Source organism: Protomyces lactucae-debilis (assembly GCF_002105105.1).
Source record: "Protomyces lactucae-debilis strain 12-1054 chromosome Unknown BCR37scaffold_13, whole genome shotgun sequence".
Taxonomy (NCBI): Eukaryota; Fungi; Ascomycota; class Taphrinomycetes; order Taphrinales; family Protomycetaceae; genus Protomyces; species Protomyces lactucae-debilis.
In genome coordinates this window covers 27,004-47,677 of record NW_024468005.1, presented here as the reverse complement: position 1 = coordinate 47,677, position 20,674 = coordinate 27,004, and the positions used below count along the sequence as shown (strand labels likewise).

Here is a 20,674-nt window from a genome sequence, read left to right as displayed (position 1 = left end):
ATCTACAAACATACTGAGCACACTGAACATACTAGAATACAGTACAGAGCATACTATCCATGTCAATCACAATCTAAGCACTGCCTGCAGAAGACAAAGGAGAATCATGCTCACTCTTCACACTCGCAGGCCTCGACTCCTCGGCCTTGATGTCCTTTGTGCTCGACGGCGCAACACTTACGCTCGACGAGTCTGCAGCAGGTGTATCCCTGTCCGTCTTCACGAGTCCAGAGAGCAGTTTCTGTGCGAGCTGTGCTTCCGTCTTTTCCGCATCGCCAGCACCAGCCCCAGACACGTTCATGTCCAGCATCAACTTTGTCTGAGCGAGCGCTTGAATATCCTCCTCAATCGTCTGCTTGCACACGAGCCGAATAATCTGCACCTCGCGTTTTTGTCCGACACGATGAGCACGATCCTCAGCTTGCTTATCGTCGTGTGGATTGTACGACGAATCATAGATGATGACCACATTGGCACAAGCCAGATTGATTCCAAAACCACCAGCTTTGGTCGAAAGCAAAAATACCGTGACATCTTCTTCCTCGTGGAATTGATCAATCATGTCCTGTCTTTTCGCAACATCTGTCGATCCGTCCAGCCGAAAGAAGGACACATTCATAGTGTTCAGCACATCTTCGAGGATATCCAGCGTCTGTGTGAATTGCGAAAAGAGCAGGATTCGATCGCCTCGTTCACGCATTTCAGGAATCAAGCGCTGGAGATGCGCAACTTTGCATGCTTCCATCCACGGATCACCCGTGAGTGCAAAACGCTGTGTTTTAGGATACTGCTTGCATAACCGATTGAGTTCGAAATCAGACATGACCTGCATGTCCTCCACCAAGAGATCATACTCGGATCCCTGATCAATGAAAAATTGCTCCTTGAGCAGTGCCTTGGCCAGCTTATTGACAGTTGCATCATCGTACCGCTTGCGGAATAGCATAGGGTGATTGGAGACTTTGCGCAGTTGCATTAAGATATTGTCATTCTTTGTGCTCAAAACATCCGTCACCTCTTTGCCTTCCTCAAGCGCTTTCGCTTCAATCGCTTTACGTGTCGCTGCCACCAAATCATCATAGATCTCGCGCTGCAAGGCATTCAGCTCAATGATGTCGGTTCTGTAGTGCTTAGCCGGCATATCATCCAAGACTTGATTCTTGTATCGACGCAACACAAACGGCGTCATCATTTGTTTGGCTCGATCAATGCGCTGCTGCGACAGAAGTGCCACCTCTTTCGACTCACTACTGAAAGCCTTGATCTTAAAGATGTTGTTGAGCTTCTCCAAATTACCGTGAAAGACCATTGGCAAGACAAACGCGAGGAGTGAGATGAGCTCCTTCAAATTGTTTTGCAGCGGTGTGCCAGTCAGCAGCAATCTGAATCGCGCCGGTAGAGACATGAGGTAGGTGTATCGAGCGCTTGCGCTGTTCTTGAGGTTGTGACCTTCATCATAGACACATACGTCAAACTTTTGCCGACGAAGAAAGTTGCGATCTTCCTTGGCACCTGCAGCGAGTTGATAGGTCGTCACCATGACATTGTATGCCGTTGGCTTAGTTTCAAAGGCATCTCTGAACTCTGCACGTTCTCGCTGACTGCCATAGTACGGTTCGACCTTGAGTGCTGGACAGAAGCGCGTCAATTCGCGAAGCCAGTTTTCAAGGGTCGAGGCAGGAACGACAATCAGGTGAGGACCTTGAATATCGCGTTCTAGCAAGACGCCAAGAAAGGAGATGACTTGGCACGTCTTGCCCAAACCCATTTCATCTGCGAGAATGCCAGATAGCTTTTTTTGGTACATGAGATGTAGCCAGTTGACGCCGAGTCTAGAATTAGCATTGCCTGAGCAGGATGTTGGCTTACAATTGGTAATCTTTGAGACGCACATCTTCCGGGAGCAATTTTGGTTGGTCTTTGAGGTAGAGGAGTTCGCCTGCTTTGTCGTCCACTTGGACATCTTCCATCTTGACAATCTCTAGTGCTCCAGCACTGTCGCCATCCTTGACTTGAATACCCCAAGACGCCATTGCTTCTTTGAGGCTACTGCCATATGAGACACATCGACGAACAAGCTCATCGATAGCTTCGTAACCTTCCCAAGTATCGACAGAGACATCCACCAGCTTGGCACCGGCAGTCTTTCGTTGACCGCGTGTCCGTTTGCCAGTTGGTGCAGCAGCGTCGATATCCAGCCCACGCACCTCTTCCAGTGTTGTGAAAGGCCGCGCTTCAATGACTTTTGCAGCAAACACAGCAGGACAACTGCCCAAGTCTGCCAACTCTTTTGCCGTTTCCACTTTATTGATGTATGCCAAGACTTTGTTTTCCAGCTCAACTTGATCCATGTCGATGGGAATATAACTCGACTCCATACCTGCAACGCCATCATCCGACTCGCTACCTGCATCTTCCTCCTCGTCCGGTTCACTCTCCAATTCGACGTGGTCTTCATCCGCCGACTCATCAGACACATCAATTGTTCGAGCTGCCTTGGCTGTTCTTTTCCGTAGTTGTGGCGGTGTATATTGGACTGGCTGATAGGCTTCCTGCTGCTTATGACTCGGTGGTCGTTGCAATCGCCCTTGACCTTGTTGCGGGTAGTGTAGCTGTTGCGTTTGCCACGATGGGTACCCATACCCTGCACCCATCGATTGAGAGGGCCCACCTTGCGTACTGCGCATTGCATGCTTTTCACGCACCGACAGGGTTGGAGCCTTCAAGTCACGCTTGGATGTATGCATAATTTGCTGAGCATACTGTGGAGGAACATAATCTTGTGGATGAACACGCTGGTAGGGTGATTGTGTGGGTACGGCCTGTGCACAAAAGTTGGGATCCGCAAGCAAAGCAGACGCATCCTCCATATGACCATGTGTTTGAGCAAGCGCATGATAAATGACTTTCGAGGGAACATCTGGGAAGAAATCCTTGAGCCGTCTCGCTGCCTCTTGTTGTTGGTTATAATGAATTTGACGTTGCTGTTGCATCACAAGTGCATACTGCTGTTGCGACAGGGCTTGTGCGTTGGGTGAAGCAGGGCGGTATTCACTGTAGCTTTTATGCATGGGCTGCATGAAACTTTGGCTTGGTGTTGTGCGTGGCATGGATTGAACAGGTCGTTTTTGCTGATGCGGCGGTTGCTGTTGTCTTTGCTGTTGCTGCTGAAATGAAGCCCCGGGTGTAGCATTGCGATACACTGGCATGACCTGAGGCGATGCATGTTGAGGCTGTCCATAATAGACACCCTGACCCGGAGTGCCAGGTCCGTGTTGTGGTGCCATGGATCCATTAAACGCATAGCCCTGCACAAACTGATGCATCTGTTGAACGGGTGCGACACCGGCACTCCCCGTAATGGATCGCGTTGCATCCCGTCTCTGTGCTGGTACAGCATGCCCAGAACCGTTGGGCGACGGTGTTTGTGATGAAGCGACCGATTGATGGCGCACAAGGTTCTCCTGAAAGGCCGGTCTGCGCAAGGGTTGCTGCTGTGGTGGGATATAGCCAGCAAGCAAGCCAGGTGGGCCTTGCGCAAATTGTGTCCGCTGTACAGGGCGCATATGGACACCGTCACCTGCACTATCAGCGCTGCTTGTCCTTTCATCAAACGTCCGTTTCCTGCCTGCATACAGAGGCGAGGGGGCTTCGCTCAAGCCTGGACTGGATTTGGCATGATGAAGCGCTTCAGCCTGCTGCGGCGGCGGTTGTAGCATGGGTGATTCTGGTATCCTGGCGGGCATCGCAGGAGAGCTTTCAATGATGTCGTCTGGTTCGGCAAGCCGATGACGCTGATGCTTTGGGGTTTCTGCCATCTAACAATGCAGGAGGATGGATGGCAGCGGTCTTGAGGATGTATTACAATAAAATGAGCTTCAACGTGGCTGCTCCTGGGTGGATGAGTAGAGAGATGGACGCGGTCGCGACTAATGCATTGATCCGCTTGCTTGGATTTTCTTCCTGGACGCGTTTCCCTGCAGCGATCTGAGCGGAAATAGACAGACAAGTCACATAATGGCCTTTCCTCATAAACATGCTTCCTTACTATAAATGCTATTCAGCAAGACATGTCACTTGTGTGTACTGTCATTCTGCGAGCCATTCGTGGCGTTGACACCAGCACCCATCTCATTGCGCTGCGTGAACTTCATGCCCTCAATCGAGTGGTACGCATCCTTGCAACCAGTCTTCTTCTCAATCAACCGGCCAAACTCCTCGTGCACCTCATAGAAGATGCCGATGCAGCGTTTGATGATTTCTGGGTCTGACACATTCGCCATGTGTCCCGAAATGGTGTCGGTGATGCGTTCGCGCTGTCCAGCGTCAAACACCTTTGTCCACAATGCACGAGGCTGGTCAAAGTCTTCCTTGCGAATGGATGACAGGTAGGCAATAGCATTGCCCATGTACTCGGCGTGCACCTTGTCAATGCCATACTTGCGCTCAGACAATTTGATGGGGTTGAGCGATGACATGTAGTTAGGACGGGCACCCTGGTTGTAGTAGGCCATTTGTCCATCGCGCTGGAAGTTGCCTGCCAGGTATGGCGTGTTAGTCTGGTTGACGGGCAACTGCTGGTAGTTACTGCCAATTCGGTATCGGTGTGCATCCGGGTAAGAGAACAAGCGAGACTGCAAGACTGGATCAGCCGAAGGCTCAATACCAGGAAGCAAGTGAGCAGGATTAAAGGCTGCCAACTCAACCTCGCTGAAGTAGTTTGCCGGGTTTGAGTCCAAGACGAGTTTGCCAAACTCTCGCAAAGGGAACTCCTTATGTGGCCAGACTTTGGTGAGATCAAAGACATTGATGCCAGACTGCTCGGCCTGCTTAGGTGTCATGGTCTGCACATTGTAGGTCCATGTGGGGAATTTGCCACTCTCAATACGCTCGAACAAGTCTTGCGTGTGCGAATCAGGAGGAAGCTTGGCAGCCTCGTCGTTCGTGAGGGTCTTAACTCCCTCGTCTGCCATGATGTGGAACTGTGCATACACCCACTCGCCCTCGTCATTGACAAGCTTGAATGTCTAGTTGTTAGTAAGTGAAGGATCAATGGATGAATATACGTGTGAGCTGTAGCCATTCATGGTCGCATAACTGCTTGGAATGCCACGGTCACCCATGAGAATCATAAATTGGTGGACGGCTTCTGGGTTCTGCGAGAGGTAGTCCCAGAATGCTGTTGAGTCCTGAGCATGTGTGAGATGCGTTTGCGGGTGACGCTTCTGCGTGTGAATGAAGAGCGGGAACAATGCTGGGTCTCGTAGGAAGAAGATGGGGGTGTTGTTGAAGACCCAGTCCATGTTACCTTCGTCTGTTCGGTGCTTGATGGAGAAACCACGAGGGTCACGCGCAGCATCCAGTGAACCAGACTCGCCACCGACAGTGGAGAATCGAACAGTTACCGGGCAGGACTTGCCTTCTTCTGCAAAGATACCAGTCATGCACAGGTCTTTGAGAGACTTTGTGCAGGTAAAGGTACCATGCGCACCTGCACCCTTGGCGTGTACAACACGCTCTGGGATACGCTCGCGATCGAAGTGCGAGATCAAGTCAAGTAGATGGAAGTCCTGAAGAAGAAGAGGTCCATTCTCGCCGACGCGCTGTGCTTCAGCTGGATTGGGCATGCGAACACCATTGGAGGTGGTGTAGACTGCACCGGAATCTGCAGCGTCTGCGCCAAAGTCACGGAGCTTGAAATTGAGGCCTGTCTTTCCTTTATTATTCTCTGGAGCCATGATGGATATTGGCAGATGAAGAGCAGAGTGGCGAGTGGTGCTGTCTTTGTAGTCGTGTCGCCCCTTTTACGACGTCATCTTTTCGCATCTCGATCGGGGCGCGGGAAGAAGCCGAAGTGGCCGTCGAATGATGTGTGTGATTGTGTCAGCAGGGCGTCACTTATGAAAGGCTCTTCTGAGTCTTGAACATTGAGCCTCGAGCCTTGGGCCTTGAGCGCTGTGCAGTATCTTGCTTGAACTTATGACTGCTGCCAGTTGAACAATCGTTATGCAAGCAGCTATTTTCTGGGACCAGTTCACAATCACATGAAGTTATGATCACCTGAGTTTATATGCTCTGCTATCACTAGCCAGATCCCTTTAGTCCGCTGTATATATGACTGCTGACTGAATACACGTGACTTGGCGCCATCAGTGTTCGCTACGACTACAAGAACTACAAGAAGCAGGCAAGAACCCATTCAACATCAACCACGTTCCATCATGTCTCTCCGTCTCGGCTCAACAGCTCCAAACTTCCAGGCAGAAACCACACAGGGCAACATCGACTTCCACGACTGGATCGGCGACTCATGGGCCATCATCTTCTCCCACCCAGCAGACTTCACCCCAGTCTGCACCACAGAGCTCGGTGAGATGGCCAGGTTGCAGCCTAAATTCAAGGAACTCGGTGTCAAGATCATTGGTCTCTCCGCCAACAAGCTCGACTCCCACGAGAAGTGGATCCAGGATGTCGATGACATTGCCAGTGTCAAGCTCGGTTTCCCCATCATTGCAGACCATGAACGCAATGTTGCGCTCAAGTACGACATGATTGACCAACAGGATGCTACCAATGTCGATGAGAAGGGTATTGCCTTTACAATCCGTTCCGTTTTCTTCATTGACCCTGCCAAGAAGATTCGCACCATTCTCGCTTACCCAGCATCCGTTGGCCGTAACGCAGATGAGATTCTCCGCATCATCACAGCATTGCAGTACGGTGTATGACTTCTTTTCTTATACTATTGGAGCAGCGCTAACATTAGGACAAACACAAGGTGACGACACCCATCAACTGGAAGAAGGGCGACAAGGTGATTGTTCCTCCTACCATCAAGTCTGGATCCAAGGAGATTGAGGCATACCCAAACGTTGAGGAAGTCCGTCCTTACCTCCGATACACAACCAAGGGTATCGACGCTTAAAGTCTAGCTTTCTAGTCAACCAAAAGCACCATTTTCAATGTTTCACCCCATCTGAATTCGTTCTACTACTTGCCCAGGTGAGCTGCCGAATCTACAACACTTTTCCATTTGTTGCTCTGCGATAAAGCTACTGCCTGCCTGCCATGTTAGGCGAAGGCTGTCTAGAGCAATCCTTGCATATTGCCATGTTCCAGTACCAAAGCACCAGTCAATTTGCAGTGGGCAGCTCAATTGACATTGGGGGTAGGTGAGACTCTGAAAATCCGGAATATGATTGCCTTGATCTCTCCTTTTTGATTAGTCAAGTTGCCTCATCGGAGAACCAAGCTTGAATTGCTGTCCTAGCCTCTCTCGGCATTGCATATCGTCGATCGAATATTTAGAAACTGCTCTGCCCAACCTCTACATGAGTGCTCGTACACGCTCCTCCAATTCTTTGGCCGATGGTCGATCCTTTGCAAGTGGTTGCAAACAGCTCTGTACAAGCCCGATGAGCTGCTGGCTGTATGGATGACCAGGAGGGATCTTGTATGCACCATTCAAGACTGCCAGGCTCATACTGCCTTGTTCCGTTTGTGGCGTTTCGAAAGGTGAATGGAGGAAGAGGAGCGCATAGATTAGACATCCAAGTGACCAAATATCCACTCTTTCATCAAGATGCATGCCTGTCTTGGTATCAAAGAGCTCTGGTGCTCTATATGGCATGGTTGAGTGCTCTGCTGCTGCATCTTGTACTTGCAGAGCCTCTGTTCGTGTGGTGATGTGTCTGCGTGCAGGCTTCAAGCTGCCAAGATCCATGAGGACAGGCGTTCCATCATCAGCAAGCATAACGTTCGCTGGCTTCAGATCATAGTGCGCATACGGCAAGATACCACCGTCGCGTGTTTGCTCTTGTTGAATGGCTGTTGCATCTTCATTCATGAGGGGTTCTCTGACTTCATCTATAGATTGCCGGGCATCTATCGCAGGCCGGTGCTCATGCAATTGACGTAAAGCCAGACAGATCCCAGCGAGCATGGACAGCACCTCTGATTCGGAGAAACGCTCCTGCTTGATGTGCTTGTCATTGATGGCATCTTGCAGGTTACCAAGCTTATAGTACGGCAGCAGAATGTAAACAATTTTGGCATCAGCCTCTTGTACAATCGCATGGTCTACCGCAGCAATCACGCTGCGATGCTTGAAATGGCTATACGCCTTGACTTCGCGCATGGCAAGCTGAACGGATTCTTGGCCAAAGGGGCAACGGATCTTTTTGAGTGCATACAGGTGGCCTTGTTGATCTTGCACGAGGTAGACGTAGGAGAAACCGCCTTCGCCTAGTAGACGCAAGGTTTTGAGGGAGCGATTATTGAGCTTGATGTTGGGAGTCAGTGCAGTAGGTAGAGAGAGCGATGGCAGGCAAGAGCAGAGTGTAGCATGGATAAAATCCATGGCAGAAGCTTTGAGGGCCAAGCAGCAGTGTAGCTATCTGGTGTCGTGGCTGTTGTGTCGACGTCTGAATTCGCTGCTCGACCTCCTGCAAAGAGACCACACAGCCAGTGACATGCAGCAGGCTGGCTGGCCTTCGTAGCTGAAGACTGAATCTGGCTCGATGCTTAAAATCTTGAATCAGCTTGCAAGTGATGATGCTTCATCGTGAACAAGACAGTTGGTCCATTAGATAACACTGTCTTGATGAGCTCTTGCTTACGCAGCCTCTCTCTTACTTGATGCCCCTCAAGGCCCAGTCTGTTGAGCAACGAGCTTTGTGCTGGCCTCTGTCATCTTGCTCTACTCATGCATACCCCTATAGCCCTCTGTAGCCAATACCAAATTACACCCGTCCATGCCCATAGAGTCCATCTGCAGCTCACCTGCAACCATATCCTTGAACCACACACCACAATACACACCGGAGCAGCCCTCCTCCTCAAAGGCTCCCCTGCAACATACACACAAGAGCGAGAGAGGTGGTACCCAGCCAAAGGTCATCTGCATAGAGGCACAACACAGTCTTGTCCCTGCATCTCGCTGCAGTCTTTATAAAACTGGTAAATATGCAAGACCCACAGCAAGACTCGGTAACAAGCGTGCCCGCTGCTGGATCCGCGCCCGCAATAGAGACAGAGACCCTCCCGACGCTGGATGCGGCGATCGACTCTACGCGGCCCGATACCGCCATCACGGCTGTGTCTACGGACGCGTCTGCGAACAATACACCCAGAGCCAACCCGCATGCAACACGACACAAGGGTAAAGCGAGAAAGGTCTACACGGACGATTTGGATATACCCTTACTACAAAAGACGCCCGTCAAGGCGAGTCAAGCGTCTAGCAAAGCTGCCTCTGTCACCGCAAGTGATTCAAAGCCTGCGAAGCGGAAACGGTCGCCCACACAAAACAGCGGCGTCAAGGAGGCCACAAAAAAGAGTAAGCCGAGAGATCGCATCAAGCAAATCATGGTGGATGGACATGTACAATACAGCTATACGCTACCCAACGGTACTGTACTCAAGGCAAATGGTATGCAGGACTTACAATGAATGATGACTTTGGCTAATAACAGACTGCATCTACCTCGTGTGCGAACCACCCGGAGAACCCTACTACCTTGGCCGCATCATGGAGTTTACCAAATTTGACTCTGAATCGCAAGATATCAATGGCGTGCGCGTCAACTGGTTCTATCGCCCTCGCGACGTTCAACGGCAAAGTCAAGATTCACGACTTGTCTATGCAACCATGCACTCAGACATCTCACCACTCGGTTCTATCCGTGGCAAGTGTCAAGTGGAGCATCGACTACAAATTAGCGATGCGGACGAGTACCGCAGAAAGCCAGATTGCTTCTACTATGAAAAACTCTTTGACAAATTTATTCACCGCTACTACGATGTCATCCCCGTTGAGCAGGTTCTCAATGTCCCGGATTCTGTCAAGCGTGTATTGCTTGAGCGTTGGCGTTATGTTGTGGTTGAAATGAATCGTGGCAAGGAACTCGCTATGGAGCATCGCGCTTGTAAGCGATGTAGCAATTGGTGCTCAAGTAAAGATTCTGTTCGTTGTGCGCTTTGCAAGTCAGACTACCACATGCAATGCGTACAGCCACCCATGCCACGCAAGCCGAGTCGCGGGTTTGCGTGGACATGTACGCCATGTTCACGCGCTGAGCTCAAACGTATGGAAGAGGCGCGTGCGCCCGATATTGGACTGTTGAATAAAGTAGGTGGCAAGGAGCGTCTTGAGCTGGAAATGAAGGAACGTCAAGATCTATGGACTGCCGCAGAATTGGAGAAGGAGGAGAAGGATGAGCACATGCCTGATGCAGACAATCAAGAGACTTTTGTGCCACGCGAAAAGGCAAAGCCAGAGCAGTGGCCTTATCGGTATATGGGTATTCACTGCAACTTGGCAGATGTGCTTGATACAGACGATCGCATCTACCCTCGTGCAGCATCGCGCATTGGTCCAAGGCATCAGTGTACGGTACAAGAATGGCACGGACATCCAATCGAGTACTTTGAGCGCAACAAGCGAGCCATCAAGCGGACACCTAAAGCAATGAAGGGCAAGCGCTCTGATGAGCGTGCTGCCGTTGAGCCCATCGAGGAGACGGTTGATGCCGCTGATGCTGTTGACGCCGTTGAGGCCGTCGAGCCTGTTGACGAAACAGAGGCTATTGACCCAGCTTCCATGTTGCCCAGCGAACGTCCAGCGTGGATGCAAGAAAAGCCTTCTGGCTATCTTGCTCGCGGCGAAGGTAAAACCTCAGAGACCATCTGGCTTCCCGATCGTCTCCCGGACAAGGCGGTAGATGCCTACCTCGCGAGCCTCAAGCCGCTTGCAGACAAGCTCAAAGTCAGCCAAAATACACCGAATCTGCTTGATTTGGCACTCAAAGCACTGCTTGCCAATCAGCTCGACTCTGATGCAGCGCTAGAGTCCCTCAAGAAGCTGACCCGGCACAAGCTTGGTGAGCCTCATTTTACGGCGGAGGACAAGTTCAAGTTTGGTGTGGCTGTGCGCAAGTATGGTAGTGAGTTGCATCAAGTCGCAGAAGAGATTGGCAAGAGTGTGTCGGAGTGCGTGCGCTTTTACTACGCCTGGAAGAAGACGCCACAAGGACAAGACAACTGGGGCAATTCAGAAGCGAGACGACCAAAGTCAGACAAGATCCCGACAGTCAAGACGCGAGAAGTCCCCGTGACGGAGCTCGAAAAAATTGCCGACAGCAGTGACGACAGTGCTTATGACTCTGTCAAGGCAATCAAAGTGAAAAAGGTGTTTGCCTGCAAATTCTGTCAGACATCAACGAGTGCACGTTGGCGCAGAGCACCTGGTACGACGAGCGGCAGTGGTGCAGTGACTGCATTGTGTAATCGGTGTGCAGATCTATGGCGACGCTATGCTGTTCAATGGGAGTCGCCTGAAGAAGTGTATCGCAAAGTACACGAGCTGGGCGCCAAGTCAAAGAAGCGCAAGTTTGAGGAAGAGCTTCTCAAGGAATTACCGCCTAATGGCGAGAAGCCAGAGAAGCTGGTGCAAGCTGAACAAGATACAAAAGTCGTCAAGAAGATCAAGGTCAAGGAGCCAAAAAAGGAGCGCGCGCCAACACCAATCTTGCCAGATCCATGCGAGGTATGTTTGTCGAGCGATGAAGCAGGCATAGCCGTTTGTTGCAAGTGCAAGCTGCGTGTGCATGCCTCTTGCTACGGCATCCAAGAAGCAAGCGATACTTGGACTTGCGATGTTTGTTTGAATGAGAGTACGCCCATTGTCTCGACGACTTCTGCTTGTGTTTTGTGTCCATCCAGCAAACGTGGGCCGTTGAAGCGCACTGCCGGCAATCACTGGGCACACATTACCTGTGCAACATGGATGCAGCATGTCCGGTTTGCTGATGTCAAGACACTGCAGCCTATCGAAGGCATTGGAGCGCTACCACTAACAATCTGGGAAGCTACCTGTGCCATCTGCTCCGTTCAGAAAGGTGCGTGCATTGCGTGCGCAAGCTGTGCCAAGCCACTGCATGTTGAGTGTGCAAAACAACACGCCTACCCCATGGGCTTCGAGATTCAACCCATCAAGTCTTCACAATCGCGTCGTGAGCAGCTCACGTTGATTCGCATTGGCAATGAGTCTGGACTGATGACGGCTGTGGTGTATTGTCCAGAGCACGACCTACGACGCGCGGGAACAATCCATCCCATGCAGACACCGACGTCCAATGAGGGTGAAATTGCACTGGCTGCGTATATTCGAACATCCAAGTCGAGTGATGCGCCACTTGCGCGCGCACCACGCAAGGGCGGTGTTGCCAAGAGTTTTGTTGGCAATACCGCTCCACTTGTCATTGCCATGAAGACGGAAGAGCTTCGAAAGAATGCAGCACAGGGTGCAACGGTGGTGGCAGTTGAAGCTGATGCTCAACGGACGTGCAAGACGTGTGCTGTGACGGTGTCGCCCTTGTGGCATGACGACGATGCGGATAGTTTGTGCCATTTGTGTCATTTCAAAAAGACGCATCCGGGCGTGGTGGTGGATAAGCCTGTGCCTGAATGGATCAAACCAGCTCAAGCAGATGTGGTCGAGAGGCCGCCTGCGCAGCCGTCTGCTATGGGCAAAGACGCGCATCAGCCATCGATGGGACAGCCTGTTGATCAGGCGGATGAATCGACGCACACTGCCGCAGCAGTACCTGAGCTTGTTTCAAGTTTGGCTCCTGGAGCCGTGCAACAGCCAGCAGATATAGACACGAGCATGATTGATCCGATGCTCCAGTGAGTCAACGACGCATTCATAGGTAGAGAGTCATGATAACTCTACTCTTGCTACTCATCACACTGCTTATAGCTGTCTGTTCTTTGTCTTGATCTGTTCGTTGTCTTGCTCTTATTCACCTGGCAGGCTTCATTGGTTCGACCATGGTCACTGGTGCCTTACAAATGCTACGGCACCTGTGTAGGTGAATCTTGCGACTTTGAGGTCCAAAAGTTCTCTGCTCAAGCTTCGTAATAAGGTATCCAAGAGCGTACTCCTGGAAATATGAAAGTGGACGTTGGCTGAAATGGTCTAGATGCAAATGGGGTCGATGAGACACCTAGCAATTGCCTTCTTACGTTGCGTGCAACCTAGCTATGCATGACTGGTGCGGCTGCAGTGATACCTTGCAGCTGTCAAGATGTTCTTGTCTCTATAATCGTGATACGTGAAGCAAAAAAGCTAAATATTGTTAACAAGTGAGATCCTATAAATTAGTGGTGGGCCACTGGTAGTCTTCATCGGCTTTGTAGCCGAAGCTTGCGAGGTACTCGTCAATCTCTTGCGGACCACGCGATCCGTACGGGTAAGGACTTGGCTTGAGATCCTTGTTTTGATCCAAAAAGTGCAGCAAGGGTGTAAAGACACGCCAAGACTGGTCCAGTTCATCGTCTCGCACAAAGTTGGAGTGATCACCCTTCAAGGCATCGAGGATGAGGGCTTCATACGCTTCGGGGATCTTGAGGTCTGAGAAGCGACGCTTGTAGGTCAAGTCGAGTTCAGTGGTGGCGGTACGCATCGACAAGCCTGGCATTTTGGTGTTGATTTTGAGGTAGACGGATTCATCTGGCTGGACGCGCAAGACGAGCTCATTGCGAGGAATCTTGCCAAAGATGCCACCAGCCACATCCTTGAATTGCACGCGCACCTCGACTTTTGCTTGATCCAGGGCTTTGCCGGCCTTGAGGATGAAGGGAACGCCCTCCCAGCGCTCATTGTTGATGTAGAGAGCCATGGCTGCAAACGTAGCACAATTGGAGTCCTTGGAGACAGTCTCATCATCGAGGTATCCCGGCTTGGAGCCATCTTCTGATTTTGCATACTGGCCAATAATGACATCCTTGGAGTTGATGGCCGGCATGGAACGCAAGACGCGGACCTTTTCATCGCGAATATCTTCGGCGTTGAAAGAGAGCGGCCTCTCCATGGCAATGACGGTGAGGACTTGCAGCAGATGGTTCTGCATGACATCGCGAATAATGCCAATCTCGTCAAAGTAGCCACCACGTCCCTCTGTGCCGAACGGTTCCTTGAAGGTGATTTGAATGTTGGAGATGTGGTTCTTATTCCAGGAGGAGGAGAGGAATAAGTTGGCGAACCGCATAATCAAGATATTCTTCACCATTTCCTTGCCGAGGTAGTGATCGATGCGGAAGGTTTCCTCCTCCTTCCAAATGGGCTGAAGGGCCTTTTGCAACTCACGGGAGGACTCGAGGTCATGGCCAAAGGGCTTCTCAACAATGAGCCGTGCAATGCCTGTTTCCGGATAGCAGTTGCGCTTGAGACATTGAGCAACAGGGATGAAGACATTGGGTGGGAGGGCCATGTAGAAGATGCGATTGCGCTGCTTGCGCTCTCCCTCGACTTCTTCCAGGTGCGTGTTGAGCGCCTTGAAGCTGTCATCCTGGTCGTACTGCCCGTTGATGTATGTGCACATCTCCAGGAATTCCTTTAGGGCATCCTGATCCTTGGGAGAGGGTGTCTTGATGTGAGACTTGACCCGCTCGTGGAACTCATCCTCGTTCATCTTTGTGCGCGCATATCCGACGATTTTAGCATTATCGGGGAAGTAGTTGTTGCGGAAGAGGCCAAAGAGGGCGGGAAAGGTCTTTTTCTTTGCGAGGTCGCCTGAAGCGCCGAGGACGACGACCGTGACATCGGAGGACTGTGGTTAGAATTGTCGGTTGAGGGTGGGATGACGTACGATGGCGTTCTTGTTGTCGCCGGTGTCTGTGTCGAGGGAGACGGGCTTGCGGAGATCCTTGGGGGATGTTAGTGATGGCGATGACGGGGTAAAGCAGTACGGCCTTGGTCTCTGTCTCTGGCATTCTAATGGATGGATGTGTAGTGGTGAGTGTGCTGCGTCGTTGCCTCTGCTCTCTAATCAATCGATTCTAGCCGAGTATAGGCCAGACTATACTATACTATATATTGAAGTATGGAGTGTACCAGTAGGAGTATGGATCATAGGCCAGCAGCAGGTGTCTGGGCTGCTTGTTGGAGGACTGGCTCATGACTGACCAGGGCCATCAAGAGAGAGTATCAGTCATGACATCTATCCTTGACATGCTTGACATGGGTGATCATCTTGACCAGCATGTATCAGACTGCTGGCCTTGAGCTGGATATAGACTACCTGCAGACATCTCCCTCATAGACATATCAGTCTTCCATTGGGCCTATGCCTTGACATTGAGTCTTGTTCCTCCTGCTGTACAAGTCGATGAGCCTCTTTGGTATGGTGACGAAGGATAGACTCAAGCAGCTGCAGTTGGCCTCACAAGTACTAGACTAGCAGAGGATTAGACTAGCATCAGACACTGGTCTATAGTACTACAACTGCTACTACAACTACTCCTACTACTGCTACTACTTGCCTGGTAGCTCAGGTCACGTGCTCCACCTGATCCCGGCAGCAGAGAGAGACAGAGGAAGCAACCAAGACCCAACGACGACACAAGGGACACGCTCACCACAGGGACCCAGCCAGTGACACAGCGTACAGAGCACAGCTAGACAACATGTCCACCATGCAGAACGATCACCAGGCACCACCCTCCACCGAGGACACAAAATCAAACAACAATCCAGAACCGGCACCCGCCGCACCATCACCACAGTCGCAGAACAACGCGTCCGAGACCAAGCCTGACGACGCCGTGCAGCAGGAGAGTCAGCCTGAGCGTCAACAAGAACACGATGCACCAGCTGATTCAGCAGTGGCAGACAATTCTGAAGACATACCCGCCAATGCGTCGGCGACAAAACCGGCCAAGTCCGCGAATGGCAAGACTCCGCGTGGAACAGGCTCAAAGAAAGCGTCTGCTGCAAAGGAGGAAACGGACGAGCAGCAGGGTGTCTATAATGAAGGCGATTTCGTGTTGGCTAAAGTTGCTGGGTATCCCTGGTGGCCCGGTATGGTCGTGACGCAGGATCACCTGCCGCCTGCTGCACAAGCTGCGAAACCAGCCTCCAAGGGACGTAAAGATGGTACCACAGCACCCGTGTATCCCGTCCAATTCTTTGGTCAGGCAGAGTACTCTTGGGTCAAACCGGCAGATCTCAAGGCGCTCTCAAAGGAAGATGCAACGAGCTTCTTGACTTCTGCAAAGAAGGCCACGAGCAAGGCCATTCGATCCGCATACCAGGCTGTGCTCGATAATCCAACATTGGAGTCCCTCTTGGAGGTCAAGCATTCCATCGTCAGTGCGTTGGCGCACGATGACGAGGACGAGGATGAAGAGATGCAGGATGACGACGACGATGCAGTGGTCGATGAGGACGACGACGATGCACCCAAAAAGTCAAAGACCCCCAAAAAGACCACCACACCCCGTACCAAGACTCCCAAATCAGCTGCCACCAAGCGTCGCAAGAGTGAAGCTGGCGATGATGCCAAAAAGAGCAAACCCGTTGCTAAAAAGGCAAAAGTCACAAAGACGGCTGAACGTGAGGCATCGCCTGCATTATCACCTGAAGAGCAAGAAAAAGCCCAGTGGCAAGCGCGTAAGCAGCAAATCATGTTCTTACGACACAAGCTGCAAAAGATTTTGTTGGGCAAGGAACCGCCTGCCGAGTCAGAGGTGGATCCCGTTCCTGGCTACCTCAATGATTTGAGCCAGTGTGAGTTGGATGTGGAAATCTTCCGGGAGACCAAGATTGGTAAAGTGCTTTCGCGCATCTGCAAGCTGGAGAATATTCCAAAGGATGACACCCTCGGCATCAAGTCCAAGTCGAGGGAGATTCTGGAAAAGTGGAAGGGCAAGGATCTCATGTCGGAGGAGAAGAAGGACGTTGCACCAGCGCCAGCAACGGAAGACAAACCTGCTCAAGACACGGCAGAAGCCAAGGACAACACTGCGCAAGACACTGAAGAGGCCAAGGCAGAACCAGCCAAAGAGGCTGCAAAGACTACTGAGCCTGCTGCGAGTGAACACAAGGAAGTATCAGCTGACTCCAAAGAGGTCGAGCCAGCAGCCAGCAAGGAGATTGAAATGACAGAGTCAAAGGGAGAGGACAACCCAGCTGAGCAGACCAGTGTTACAGCTGCAAGTGAAGCAAAGTAAGTTTGCAACATTATTGCACCCAGATACAGCAGTGATCGATTATTGTACAGACATGACCATCCAATCTTGAACATGTACATTATTGCTATATTGCTATATCCATACTTGCGCAGTGTGTCTATACCAGTCATTCCGCTTATCCGCCTCAATTTGCGGATAGTACGGCGTCATGGCAGCAGCCTGCTGCACATACATGTCATTATAGAGCTTGGTGTAGATATTGCGCACCTTTCGTGCTGGATGGAAGAGACCCGCCAGTAAGTAATTGGACACAAGACCAGGACCCAGGGCTGTGCGAATACCACTCACAGCATCCGTCATGGCGTTGATAACATGCGGCGACGTCTCAAAGATATTGGGCCACACCAGGTTGAGGAGATGCACCATCAAGTCTTCGCAGCCAAGACCCACCACACCCAGTGACAGATGCTTGATGGCTGTTGCCGCTGTTTGGCGATGCACATGATCGCGATCGGTGAGGGCATCCTCGAGCAATGGACCCACCGCATAGACATAGTCGCGCGCCATATCGCCAATATACTCAAACATAAACGCCAGCGACTTGAGCACGCCCGTACGCACAGTCAGCTCAGGCACACGATACTCGGCCATGAGCGCAGGAACAACAGTGAAAGGTGCACACGTTTCAGCAACAATGGCAATCGCAACCGTCGTACACACTCGATTCTGACGTTCCTGCACACGCAGATTATTGAGCAATGTCGCAAGCACATCCGAGGGACCAATGGCCTTGGCAATATAACCAAACGTATTGACTGCAGCACGTCGAATCCCCTTCTTGTGTGCCTTGAGCATATCGAGGAGCTCAAAGCAGATGCGCATCCACTCGCGAGCAGACACAAATTCAGAACCACGATCAGCGATACGCCCAACCAAGTCAATGGAATTCTCTTGCACCTTCTCATGCCTGTTACGCAGAATGGGTGTCAGGCGGGGCAACAAATCCTTGATGGGCGGTGTCATGCTCGACATGCCAACAACATTGACAATGCTTTTCAGCGCACCGAGAATAGAGCCAAGCACTTCAGGGTACTCTTCGCCCAGGTACTCGTACAGCACGACGCCCAGCTTGCCCATGAGCTGCTCTTCACCACACGTCTTCATCACCACTGCAACGCGTGAAATGAGATCTGCCGACTGCTGACGAACATTGGCAGACTTGTTGTTGAGACGCCAGAGAATGGTAGAAACAATTTGTGGGAGGTAGGGCTTGCACCGCAGACCGAGGGCATTGACGACAGTGCCAAAGCCGTTGAGCATGATGGGATCTTCCACAGTCTGCTCTTGAAACGCAAATAAGATGCCATCGACAAGACGCTCCTCGACGCGATCAGTCAGCTCGGCAGCACCGCCCGCAGCAATCACCTTGTCAATTGTCTCGACGCCCATGCGACGGTAGGGCTCAGACTCATCCTTGAGCGTATCCACGACACGATCGACAATTTCAACGACACCCACCTTTTGAGCCAATTCAACCGTCGTCTCCACGACTTGCCGGTAGTTGCGTCGATCCAAAGCCATGCGACGTATCCAAAAGTTGCGGAAAAAGTCTGGCATGACCTGACTTTGCAGGAAGCCCGCAGTCACGCCGTCGGTGGCTGCACACTGACTGACCACCTTTAGCACAATCTTCTTCATTTCCTCATCTGGGCTGGTGAATTCACGCGTCAACACAGTCATGACTTCTTTGGTGAAGTGGTCGGCCCATTCGGGGTCCATGAGGGGGATGATGTAGCCTGTTGCTTTCAAGAATGCAGCAAGACCTTTGCCACGGTGTTTGCGAATGCCTACCCACAACGGCTTGAGGACACTATCAAACGACTCGATACCGTATGGCGTTGCGGCTTCTGCAAGGGCAGCAATCGCCAGTGCCGTCATGGTGCGCACTTTTTGCTGTTCATCCGTCAAGCCCAGACCAATACAGTCAACCAGCTGCTTGAGGTGCGGTAAAACGGCACATCCCATGAGGATGGCGATTTGCTGAATAATCTTGACACCCGTGTGTCGCGCTTGCCAGCTCTTTTTGGACTTGCACACGGCCTTGAGAAATGGCAAAATGGCAGGAATGCCCAAGGCACTTGCAACGACTGCAAACGCGCGAGCAGTCGTATTGCGCACATACTCGTCAACGTGATCAATATCGGGTCGCATGGTTGCAATCATGTGCGCTAGGCCTGCAGCTTTCGACAGATTTGAAATGATTTCCCTGCCTTCGACACGAGCGTAAAAGTCTTCATCGATCAGCAAGGGCTCAATCACAACGAGAATGCGATGGACCCATGGACGAACCAGATCATCAAGCTTGTAAAGGATGCGATCGATAATCTTGACGAGCAAGTGGCGTTCCTGATCTTCTAATGTGCGCTCCATGAGAATTGGCAGAATTTGCTTGAAAAGAGCATCTGCCCCAAAAGCTCGCGCATTGTCCGTCAATTGACGCAGTGCAGACTTGCGGGTTGGCGGTGCACCATTCTTGACTTTGAGAATGAGACGCATGATTTTGCGTTCCTTGAGCTCGGCCACCGTGAGCAAATTCTCATCTGTTGTGTCCATGAGTGCGCCAAAGTACTTCATGTCTTCTTGCTTGAAGAATTGAAGGTCGCCAACGCCGGGAATGTCGGTTGGTAGTTGCTCACTCATCATTTTGGCTTGCATCGAATCTGGCTCTTGCATGGTAAAGCCTGTACTGACTTCTGGTGCAGAGGTGAGTTTTTTGGCAGCAGCTCGTAGTGGTTCATAACCTGCTGGTGGCTCTAGAATCTTGTAACCGGCCTTTGGGAGAATAATGTCAAGCTCTTCATCGGTGTATGGCAGCGGCCGCCCTTGCAAGTCCATGCCGAGACCACCACGAGGCACGTCTACTTTCTCAACAGCCGCATCAGCAACCGGGGCAGGTGTTTGATCCCAGCGTGATTTGCGAGGCGCTTCCACTTCTGCTGGTTGGTCCCAGCGAGACTTCTTCGTTGGCGTTCCGGAGCTCGCCACAGGCGTCTCTTCTACAGTCGGCTCAGCAACATCCCATCGGCGTTTCCTTGTACGCGGCGGCGTCTTGTCACCAGCGTCGTCTCGTGGTGGAGTCTTGCCACCATCTGTTGTTCCTTCCTGCTGCCGTTTCTCGATTTCTCGCTGCACGCGCGCCTCTTCACGTTCGAGCTCACGCTGTTGCATGACTTCAGCAATGGTTTTGCCATCTTGCGGTGATAGGGCCCGATCAAAGCGACGCCGCTGATAGTCTGATTCTCGCGCTGCTATTTGGCGAGACACATTTTTATCCGTCACGAGCTGCAAGCCATCGTCGTCTTCGCCGGCAAATTCGTCAAGCAGTTCTTTCGGCGCTGTGTAGTTGGCCACTAGCCTGCGAGAAGACTCATCTTCAGGCTCGGGCGATGCGCCAGAAACGTCGAGTTCGCGTGCATAGCCATCATACTTGTCGCTAGGATTTTCATAGAGCTCATCAGCTGCGGCATTGAAAGCGATGCCCTTGTGTTCGGTCCCGCGCTGCGAGCCTTGCTGCTCGCTTGACTTGCTCATGGCAGCTCTTGCCTCTTGGATGGGGTGTGGTGTTTTGTGTCGTCGCAAACAATTTGAAAGTGAACAGCGCGACTCTTTTGACACCACATCTACTGCAGCCTGAGCAAAT

General features: G+C 51.5%; 8 protein-coding genes across 8 annotated transcripts; 3 read left to right on the top strand and 5 right to left on the bottom strand.

Annotated features, from left to right (window-relative positions):
- Positions 1–73: 73 nt before the first annotated feature.
- BCR37DRAFT_348807 (SNF2 family N-terminal domain-containing protein) lies at positions 74–2,654 on the bottom strand (the record flags this gene model as incomplete). Its single annotated transcript, XM_040867873.1, has 2 exons — positions 74–1,832; positions 1,870–2,654. The coding sequence occupies 2 exons, from the start codon at positions 2,652–2,654 to the stop codon at positions 74–76; spliced, it is 2,544 nt and encodes an 847-aa protein (XP_040724214.1).
- A 1,338-nt stretch (positions 2,655–3,992) lies between these two features.
- BCR37DRAFT_64766 (catalase-like domain-containing protein) lies at positions 3,993–5,979 on the bottom strand. The gene is made up of 2 exons (XM_040872416.1): positions 5,067–5,979; positions 3,993–5,027 (listed from the first exon to the last, which is right to left on the bottom strand). The coding sequence occupies exons 1-2, from the start codon at positions 5,736–5,738 to the stop codon at positions 4,074–4,076; spliced, it is 1,626 nt and encodes a 541-aa protein (XP_040724213.1). The 5' UTR covers positions 5,739–5,979; the 3' UTR covers positions 3,993–4,073.
- A 242-nt stretch (positions 5,980–6,221) lies between these two features.
- Positions 6,222–6,925, top strand: BCR37DRAFT_349136 (thioredoxin-like protein; the record flags this gene model as incomplete). Its single annotated transcript, XM_040867902.1, has 2 exons — positions 6,222–6,722; positions 6,767–6,925. The coding sequence occupies 2 exons, from the start codon at positions 6,222–6,224 to the stop codon at positions 6,923–6,925; spliced, it is 660 nt and encodes a 219-aa protein (XP_040724212.1).
- Positions 6,891–8,570, bottom strand: BCR37DRAFT_380987 (kinase-like domain-containing protein). The gene has a single exon (XM_040869590.1). It carries the CDS (start codon positions 8,357–8,359, stop codon positions 7,328–7,330), a length of 1,032 nt encoding a protein of 343 aa, XP_040724211.1. The 5' UTR covers positions 8,360–8,570; the 3' UTR covers positions 6,891–7,327.
- Positions 8,571–8,802: 232 nt separating this feature from the next.
- On the top strand, positions 8,803–12,743 carry BCR37DRAFT_359262 (uncharacterized protein). The gene is made up of 2 exons (XM_040868213.1): positions 8,803–9,430; positions 9,474–12,743. The coding sequence occupies exons 1-2, from the start codon at positions 8,965–8,967 to the stop codon at positions 12,689–12,691; spliced, it is 3,684 nt and encodes a 1,227-aa protein (XP_040724210.1). The 5' UTR covers positions 8,803–8,964; the 3' UTR covers positions 12,692–12,743.
- BCR37DRAFT_414254 (glucose-6-phosphate dehydrogenase) lies at positions 12,742–14,775 on the bottom strand (the record flags this gene model as incomplete). Its single annotated transcript, XM_040872262.1, has 3 exons — positions 12,742–14,612; positions 14,652–14,708; positions 14,752–14,775. The coding sequence occupies 3 exons, from the start codon at positions 14,773–14,775 to the stop codon at positions 13,155–13,157; spliced, it is 1,539 nt and encodes a 512-aa protein (XP_040724209.1). The 3' UTR covers positions 12,742–13,154.
- Positions 14,776–15,313: 538 nt separating this feature from the next.
- On the top strand, positions 15,314–17,060 carry BCR37DRAFT_63861 (uncharacterized protein). Its single transcript, XM_040872411.1, has one exon. It carries the CDS (start codon positions 15,469–15,471, stop codon positions 17,011–17,013), a length of 1,545 nt encoding a protein of 514 aa, XP_040724208.1. The 5' UTR covers positions 15,314–15,468; the 3' UTR covers positions 17,014–17,060.
- Positions 17,061–17,106: 46 nt separating this feature from the next.
- On the bottom strand, positions 17,107–20,565 carry BCR37DRAFT_388064 (armadillo-type protein; the record flags this gene model as incomplete). Its single annotated transcript, XM_040870588.1, has 1 exon — positions 17,107–20,565. One exon carries the CDS (start codon positions 20,563–20,565, stop codon positions 17,107–17,109), a length of 3,459 nt encoding a protein of 1,152 aa, XP_040724207.1.
- Positions 20,566–20,674: the final 109 nt, after the last annotated feature.

Coding starts and splice junctions, on each gene's coding strand:
- BCR37DRAFT_64766 (XM_040872416.1), bottom strand. CDS start 5,738: ATGGCTCCAGAGAATAATAAAGGAAAGACAGGCCTCAATTTCAAGCTC. Junction 5,028..5,066: donor TGAATGGCTACAGCTCACAC/GTATATTCATCC, acceptor ACTAACAACTAG/ACATTCAAGCTTGTCAATGA.
- BCR37DRAFT_380987 (XM_040869590.1), bottom strand. CDS start 8,359: ATGGATTTTATCCATGCTACACTCTGCTCTTGCCTGCCATCGCTCTCT.
- BCR37DRAFT_359262 (XM_040868213.1), top strand. CDS start 8,965: ATGCAAGACCCACAGCAAGACTCGGTAACAAGCGTGCCCGCTGCTGGA. Junction 9,431..9,473: donor TACTGTACTCAAGGCAAATG/GTATGCAGGACT, acceptor GGCTAATAACAG/ACTGCATCTACCTCGTGTGC.
- BCR37DRAFT_63861 (XM_040872411.1), top strand. CDS start 15,469: ATGTCCACCATGCAGAACGATCACCAGGCACCACCCTCCACCGAGGAC.